Source organism: Colobus angolensis, unplaced genomic scaffold (genome assembly GCF_000951035.1).
Source record: "Colobus angolensis palliatus isolate OR3802 unplaced genomic scaffold, Cang.pa_1.0 Scaffold91, whole genome shotgun sequence".
NCBI classification, from domain to species: Eukaryota; Metazoa; Chordata; class Mammalia; order Primates; family Cercopithecidae; genus Colobus; species Colobus angolensis.
The window spans coordinates 3,889,749-3,898,222 of record NW_012123043.1 but is presented as its reverse complement, the minus strand read 5'-3'; the positions used below and the strand labels follow the sequence as shown (position 1 = coordinate 3,898,222).

The following is an 8,474-nucleotide window of genomic DNA, read 5'->3' as shown; positions in this document are numbered from 1 at the left end:
AAAGAAAGAAAGAAAGAAAGAAAGAAAGAAAGAAAGAAAGAAAGAAAGAAAGAAAGAAAGAAAGAAAGAAAGAAAGAAAGAAAGAGAAAGTGTGAGAGAGAAAGAAAGAGAGAAAGAAAAAGTGAGAGACATAAAGAAAGAGAGAGAGAGAAGAGAGAGAAAGGGAAAGAAAGAAAGAGATAAAGAAAAGAACAGAGAAGAAAAGAAAGAGAAAAGATAGGACAACCTTGGTCCATTTGCAAGGAGTAAGTTGCATGGGCCAGCTTTCCTCCCCCATCCCTCCATTCCACGCCCTGCTCTTCCTAGGACTAAAACTCAGATACCACTTAAACAATGAAACTTACAGAATGTTCCGGTCTTGCTGGGTTCATTCAAACAGCCTGAACACCTGCAATGGGCTAGGCTCTGTGGGGCACAGAGATGCTCTCCAGGTGTTGACCACCTGGCCCATCCAGCAAGTGCCAGAAATGTGCTCCTCCCCAGAGGACTTGGTGTAGGCAAGCTCATTAGGGGATGAGAAATACAGAGCAGCATTTTCTAAGCTCTATGCCTTGGAGTGACGCTTTTAATAGGTATTTTGTGAAAAAGCTAGATTTGGATCAAGGTTAGACAGGTTTTTTTCCCCTGCAAGACTTGGAAACATCATAGACTCACATCATACACATCTTTGATCACAGACATTTTTTGCTGTTCCTGTTCTCAGAATGTCTGTTGGCATCTCTCGACACACTCCATATTCTCAAGACCACAGGTCTCAGATAGGAAATGCTATCTCAGACTGTAAGTTTCTCAAGGGCAGAGACCAGGATTGATTCACCTACTTCCTGGCACAATGCTGGCCATTTAGTAGGTGGTGGGCAAATATTCATTGGATAGAGAATTGACGCTGAGCTTCCCCTGTCACCTGCTCTCCGCCCTGCCTGATGGGCACACAGGGGTGAGTGAATGCTTATGGGACTGGAGCAGGTGGGCCAGATTGGGGGCTGGCCTGCCTAGAGGCCAAAGAGTGAGTGAAGTGATCCTGAAAAGAACTCCCCCTTTTTATTTTGTTTTATTACTATTATTATTATTTTTTGAGACAGGGTCTCCCTCTGTCATGCAGGCTGGAGTGCAGTGGTGCAATCATAGTTCACTACAGCCTCCAACTCCCGGGAGGGCTCAAGCAATCCTCCTGCCTCTGCCTCCCAAAGTGCTAGGATTACAAGTATGAACCATTACGCTTGACAGGGAAGGAATCTTCTAATCCCACGGCCTGGCTTCTGGGCCTATTTCATCTCAATATAGGGTCCCTAAGATGTGGCTCATCCGAGAGGCCTTTTGATTTTTATATCTCAGCCCTCCTGACCATGTCCTTCAGGACTGCCCCGACCTGTGACCTGTGACCTCCCATCAAGTCCCACCCAGCTTCAGGGCTGTCCCGTGCTCACCCCCACCCCCATCCTGGATTGGTTCCCTACTTACTCATGGGGTCCCGAGCAAAGACGGCATCTGATGGGGGTCCAGGCTCTCCAGGGCCTGAGGGAGCCACAGCTGTGACCCGGAACTCGTACTGACAGCCCTGCCGCACGTCCGCCACCGTCCACTTCCTCTCTGTGAACAGCCCGCTCATGTGAGTCCCACCCAGATGGGGCTAGACACGGGGAGATAGCTTGGGTGCCTCCAAGTTCTGAAGGAGACCAAGCCTGGGGTCCTAACACATTCCTCCCTACAGCCGTCCATGCGCTGTGACAGTTCCCTCCAAAGTGGAAAGAGCACTGCTCAGGGCATCACGGGCCTCAGATCCCTGTCTGGTTCCACCACTAACTTGCTGGATGTTCTTGGGCAAGTACCTTAATCTCCCTGGTTGTCTCTGCCTTACAGAGTTGCTGTCATATTTAAATAAAGCAGGATAACTAAACAGTGAAATTGTAAGGCTGCCCTTTGTTCATCTCTCTTTCCAGAGGTAAGGAAACTGAAGCCCTGACAGGCCTCAGCTTCTAAGTAGCAGAGCCATGACTTGAACCCAGGTCTCCTGGCAAGCTGTTCTGAGCCCGTTCTTCCCTCCTCAAACCTGGACTTCTGCAGCACGCACGCGGAGCAAAGAAATGCTAAGGGTTACCAGAAGACCCCTCGCATGTGCCCAGCCCTTTGGCTTTTCCAAGTTCTTTCTGATCTCAGAATGCAGTTTGTTTCTAGGAAACCACTTCGTGGGGCAGGGGACCCTCCTCTCCACTTCATGGATGTGGACATTCAGATCTAGAGAGGAAGGGAACTGTGCAAGGTCAAGGCAAGAAGTAGAGGGGCCAGGGTTAACAGCTTCATCTCTGGCTCCCAGCTGGGATTTCTGAATCAGGGCTTCTTGACCTCAGCACGATTGACATTTTTTTTTTTTTGCCAGATACTTCTTTGGGTTTTTTGAGAGGAGGGGGTGGGTTCTGTCCTGTGTACTGTAGGATGTTTAACAGCATACCTGACCTCTTTGCACTAGATGCCAGTAACATCTACCCTCCACTCAGTTGTGACCATGAAAAATATCTCCAGATACTGCCAAACCACCCTAGATGAGAACCACTGTATTAAACCAATCTGAACTGACAAGTTCGTGGCATCCTGGAGCCAGGAGCGGTCTAAGGAAGCTCTGGAAGCCAGGACAATGCTCACCAGGCACCGGCTGGTCGTTCACTGCTGTCCAGGTGTTGCTCCCCTTCTTACGCCTCTCGATCAGGTAGCCCAGGATGTGGGCGCTGCCAGGGCCCCTAGGTGCCGTCCATGTCAGCGTGATGCCCTGGCTGGAGGCTGACAGGATGGCTGGCGCGGAAGGGGCCTTGGGGAGAGCTGGGGGCAAAGAAGATTCCAGTCAGCCAGAGGCCTTGAAAGGTGCCAGCTCACGAGGAGCCCCTGGGGGTAGGAGGCATGGGCATCTGGGGCAGGCCACACTCCTCCCTGTCCTGGCGAGTGTCGGGGCTGAGCCAGCCCACCCTAGGTCAGTGTTCTGGCTATTCAGGGGAAGGAATGAAAAGACAGAGAAGGCACCGTGGCACCGTGGCCTCGGAGCCTAGAGCCAGCCCTGAGGCCCCTCCGCCTCTGGTCCCCTGATAGGATGTTGCAGATGGATGCCCCTCTCTCCCTGGGGCCCGAGACAGTAGGCTTTGCTGGCCCATACCCTCACTCCCGGAGACTCTGTGAAACACTTCCTCATCTGGGTGCCAGATCCCAAATGCAGCTGAGGGAAGGAGTCTCCAGAGTGCTATAGAAGGGCCTCCGAAGCCCTGAGCACAGGCTGGTGTCATTCAGCCTCTGGGACAGCCTGCCCTCCTTGGCACAGCGGGGAGCCCAGGAGTGTCCCCCACCCCCAGCCCCAGCCTTTTCTCTCACCCTCAGGAGCCACCAATGTCTCCTCAGACTCCAGGGCCTCGCCAGCCCCCTCCGAGGTCACAGCCCGCACTCGGAAGGCATACTTCCTGCCTGGCTCCACATGGGCATCCGTGAAGGTGGTGCTGTCAGCAGGGGCCTCGCCCACCTTCAGCCAAGTGCTCCTGCCAGCCTGCCGTCTCTCCACCAAGTAGCACTCTACAGGCTGGCCCCCATCATCCCTTGGGGGCCGCCAGCGGAGGCAGACACCAGCCCTGTGGCAATCCTGAACCTCCATGGGGCCTTGTGGGGGATCAGGCTTGTCTGGGGACCCACAGAGAGGAACAGGAAGAGGAGGCGTCAGAGGAGCTAGATGGGAACGGCGCCGCCCCCCGCCCCCCTTCGCCACGCATCAGTGGATAAGCCTGCAATGGGGCAGATCATCCAGAGAGCCTTGAGCATTACACAGAGGGCCACACATTCTTGAGATGTCCCCACCCCCAACACATACATGCACCCAGGGATGTGCCATGGAATGCACCAGCCCCTCCCAGCTCTACCATCCGGGGGCTGGTATGGGCACCTGCTCAGCTCACAGCAGTCCTACCTTGCTGGCACCACTCAGGGCTGGGGACCACCATCCTACCCAGCAGCTTCCTGAGGGCCCAGTGATCCCCCCCAGCAGGAGGCCAGCACTGTGTTGATCTCAACTGATTCTTCCTAAGCAGTCTGAGCAGAGTTAGGGGTAGGTCTGGATCTTAAATAGCATTCAAATGAGGATCAGAGCCACCAGAGATCACACCCCAGGCCTGCCCTTGATGGCAGGGAGGGCCCAGAACCCTGGCGACTCTCAGGCCTTGGTTGGGGGAAGACGGGGTTGGTACCTATGACTTGCAGGGTGAGCTTGGCCTGCACAGAGCCTCCCTCACTCCTCAGCATCACACTGTACTGGCCGCTGTCCTTCCTGCCTGTGCTGGGGAGGCACAGCCGCGCGTAGCCGTCCCCCAGGTCCACCTGGGCCTCCTTGTCACCACTGCCCACCACCTTGGCCCCGTCCTTTTTCCAGGCAGCCTGAACGGGGAGGTGGCTCTGGAAGGGGATCTTCACTGTCACCGGCTTCCCAGCCTTGACCACCAGTGGCTCTCTCAGTTTCTCTGTCACATCTGGAGCAATGGTAGCGGAATCTAGAAATACAACAAGAGAGTCAAAGACCAGAGCGCTGGGCACCAGGGAATGCAGAAAGGAGGACCCAGAGAAGGAAGTCTGGGGGAAGATTAAGGAATCTCCTGCCCTGCCACAAAGGGAAGGGGCTTCATCTGCAGTGGGAGAGACCAGGCTTAGACCTCATCAAGGACTTCCTGATAAGGAAAGAGCTAAGATGCTGGGACAGGCAGAGTATGAGTCGGCTTTTTAAATCATCTTCTCTGGGGATGGGATTAGATACTGGCTGCAGAGTAGCCACAAATTCAGGTGTTTTAAAGCAAGGCATATCACCTGGTGCAAAGAGACTGTGGGACAGGGCAAGGCAGGGCTAGGCCTTACCCTGGACGGTCAGAGTGGCCTCGCTCCGCTGGTCACCAGCTACAAAGGTGTACCTCCCGGCTTGGGTCCCCTGCACACGCGCGATGAAGAGGCTGTGCACGAGACCATCTTGCTTAAAGATGACTCCATCCTGGGCGGTGAGCTGGAGACAGGGCCACAGCAGGAGAAGGTCACCCCATTCCCATCCCAGCTCCTCCAGGCCAGCTAACCAGAGCCCTTTACAGATGCCGGGATCCTGATAACAGCTGTGTGAATGGAATGCTTACTGTGTGCCAATGCTCTCTGTGCTTAGCACCTTATTTAATTGTCGTAACAACCTTATGAAGTAAGTGCTATTATTATTCTCACTTCATAGATGAGGAAGCCAGACTGTTCACCAGCTTGCTTGAGGTCACATAACTGGTAGTGGCAGAGCCGGGATCTGAAGCCAGACCTAGCTGATACTGAGCCCCATGCCCTGAGTCACTTTGATGTTTCTCTTGGGGTGACAGCTTTAATGGAGGACAGGGAGGTTGTGCAGGGGGACGAGGGCCCCCTTCTGGTAGGGGTGAGAAGATGGCATTTATATAAGCCCTTGAAGGATGGGTAGGATTCAGCAGGTATGGGTATAGAAGAGGCGTTTTGGATGGTGGAGGAACAAGGGGTGTGCTGCAGGGCGTAGGATACACATCATTTAAAAATCCAATTTTATTTTAAACACACCAAGTTATTGGCTATTTAAACTTCTCCTGAGGTGGATACATTAGTAAAATGAAGAATGAAAAATCTTTCTTTCAAAGCCTCTACCCTCTTCTTGTTCTCTGCTTTACCTCTGTCCCTCCTGCTGGTAAAGAGAAGCTGTGAGGGGAGGCAGTACCTTGACGCCATCCTTAAACCAGGTGCCAGGTCCCAGGTCACTGGTGAGGGTACAGGAGAGTGTGGCAGCCTCCCCCTGCTGCACCTTCATGTCAGCCAAGCCCTGGGAGAAGTGGCCTATGGGGCCTGGAGAGACACAGAGGGGGTCGTCAGAGCTGAGCCTCCCAGGCCATGGCCTGCGCTGTGCCCTGCAAAGCCACCATGGTCCTGCCAACTGGGCATGGCTGGTGTCAGCAGGGCTGGTTCCCAGCATCTATGCTGCCTTGGTGCCAATGCCCTGGTCTTCCCAGACAGGAGCCCATGCATTGCTGCTTTTCTCAGCAGGACCTAGGCTGGTCCAGGAGACCTGGGGTGTAAAGTATACGAAGGCCCCCTTCCTCCCGCCGCTACCAGGTGAGAAGTCTGGTAACCCACAGAGAGTTGGGTCAACAACTCTGGTGCTGTGGACATAAGGTTTCAAGAGCAAAGAGGTCTCCTAGGAGAACTCTGAGCCTCTCACAGACTGGACCCGATCTTCATAAAGAGGAAGAGGTTGCTTCCTAAATTTGCAAAAGGTTCCTGAGAATGGGGAGTGCTGGCAGGGACAAAGTCCTGGGGCTGGAGGCAGAACTGGGACAGACCCAAGCATCCCAGTGGCCAGGGAGCTCCCCACTGTCTCTAGCCCATAGGAGCCAGCTCAGCAGAGAAGCACCTACCTCGGGTCTCCTTGGAGAAACTGCCAGTGCCAGGCTTGTATCTGGATGTGGAACTTCGGGTAGCATCTCTCCTCTCTCCATAGATGTCCAACCTGCCATCTTTGCCACCTCTCCTGCTACCAAGGTGACCGGGGGGCTCCCGGCTCTGATCTTCATTTAGCATCTCCTCCAGGCACCCCCGGTTCTCCCCCATAGACTGCCATCCCATGCTTCCAGCCTCATCTGCTCCCCTTCTCTTTCCTCCTCCCACCTCAGCCCCTGACTGTGCCTGAGACCTGCTCCTGAGTGAGCCAGGCCTCCTGCCTGACCTCCCAGCCTCTTCCACTCCCTGCACCTCATCCTCCTTTAGGGCCCCAGGACCCTGGACCTCACCATTCTCAGCCTTCAGGGACCCCTGCTCCCCAAGGGACCTCCTTCCTCCTCTCTGTCCCTTGCCTAGCTGAGAGCTCAGGTCCTGGGTCCCTCCTGACCTATCTCCAGAGGCTCTTCTGCCAAAGGGACCATCTAAGCCATTCCAGGCTCCCTGAGGTCGTGACTCCCCAGGTTTTGGGATGACAGCATTTCCCCGCTCAGTAGAATTCCCTTTGCCCAGGATACCTGAGTCCTCTGCACCACCAGAACTGCCCCTTCCAGGACTTGAACCTTTGCTATCCAGGGACCATGGGCTCCGGCATCCACCAGCTGCCTCTTGGCCTGGTGCACCCTCCCTGCCCTTAAAGCCCCCTGTCCCTTCATGGATCCCACCAGAAGCGGCATCTATTTCCTGCAGAGAACCAGAAGCTCTGGAGCCTGCGGGCTGCTTCCCAGCACCTATGCTGCCTTGGCTAAACCCCTGGTTTTCCCAATCAGGAGCCCAGGCATTGCTCATTCCTAGTCCATCAGCAGGCCCTGATGTTGACTTGCCCCTTTCCCCAGGCATACAGCTGCTGTCCAGATCCTGGCCTGTCCCCACTGAGCTCCCTGAGCCTATCCTTCTGCCTCCCAAAAGTGAGTCCCGGCCTCCCTGAGATGCCAATCTCCCCTGGCCAGCAACTCTATCCCTGTCTGTCATTCCTGGGCCTGCTTTCCAGATGTCCTTTTCATGTCCAGACCCCAGAGCAGCCATTCCTGCCCAGGTTTCACCTTCTACTGCCCCCTTGCCATCAAGAAACCCAGAAGACCCCATAATCCCTGCTTGGTCTGGAGACCTATCCTTTGCCCTGGGAGCCCCTCTGTCCCTAGAAGACCCTGGAGTCCCAGAACTATCTTGCCATTCTTTGACATCTGGTTTTCCCTTGGCACCAGCAGCCTCCAAGGCCTCAGGGATCCCTGAGGTTCCATAGCCCCCAAGATCTTTGGTGGAGCCTCTCTCATCTGAAAGGGTCTGCGGCCCTCCCTGAGACCCCAGCACCCCTGGGCCCCTGGAGCTGTCTCTGTGTGCCATGCCACCTGCAGTGCCCAGCATTCCAGCCATCCCAGGTTCCACCCCAGGTCCTGCCCCATCCACAAGCCCTGTTTCCCTGGCTCGCTCTGGACCATCCTTGTAGCTCGTGCCACCCTCTGATGCTACCCAATATCCTGACCTGTGCCCCATGGCTTTGTGGCCTCTGGGTCCAGCCTCATGTCCTATTCCAGCTAGTGGGCCTGGTACTCCAAGCCTCCCTGAACCATCTCCATAACCAATCTCACCCTCTGGCCCCATTTCCCCAGATCCTCCTGAGCCTCCCCTATAACTGACCTCACTCCCTGACCCCATGCCACCAGTTCCCCCAAAGCCTTGCCCACAACCTGCCTCACTCCTTGACAAAATGTACCCAGAATCCTCCAAACTACCCCTAGAACCTGCCTCACTCCCTAATGGAATCCTCCCAGAACCCCCTAAAACATTCTTATAACCTGCCTCACCCCCTGAACTAATTTTTCCAGAACCGCCTAAACCATTCCTGTAATCTGTATAACTCCCTGAATCCATTCCGAACTTAGGAGCCCCCAAATCCTTCCTATAACCTGCCTCATCCACTGACCCCATTTCCCCAGAACCCCCTACACCATCCCTAAAACCTGCCTTACTCC

The 8,474-nt window shown here is 54.8% G+C and overlaps 1 protein-coding gene across 1 annotated transcript in view; it reads right to left on the bottom strand.

The window, feature by feature from the left end:
* IGFN1 (immunoglobulin-like and fibronectin type III domain containing 1) overlaps positions 1–8,474 on the bottom strand; it is a 35,473-nt gene that overhangs the window by 8,521 nt on the left and 18,478 nt on the right. The window contains exons 12-18 of the mRNA XM_011931837.1: positions 6,423–8,466; positions 5,729–5,853; positions 4,873–5,014; positions 4,215–4,514; positions 3,355–3,654; positions 2,641–2,814; positions 1,462–1,590 (exon numbers count right to left, since the gene is read on the bottom strand). Of these exons, the coding sequence (XP_011787227.1) occupies positions 1,462–1,590; positions 2,641–2,814; positions 3,355–3,654; positions 4,215–4,514; positions 4,873–5,014; positions 5,729–5,853; positions 6,423–8,466 (3,214 nt within the window). The remainder of the gene's footprint in view (positions 1–1,461; positions 1,591–2,640; positions 2,815–3,354; positions 3,655–4,214; positions 4,515–4,872; positions 5,015–5,728; positions 5,854–6,422; positions 8,467–8,474) is intronic.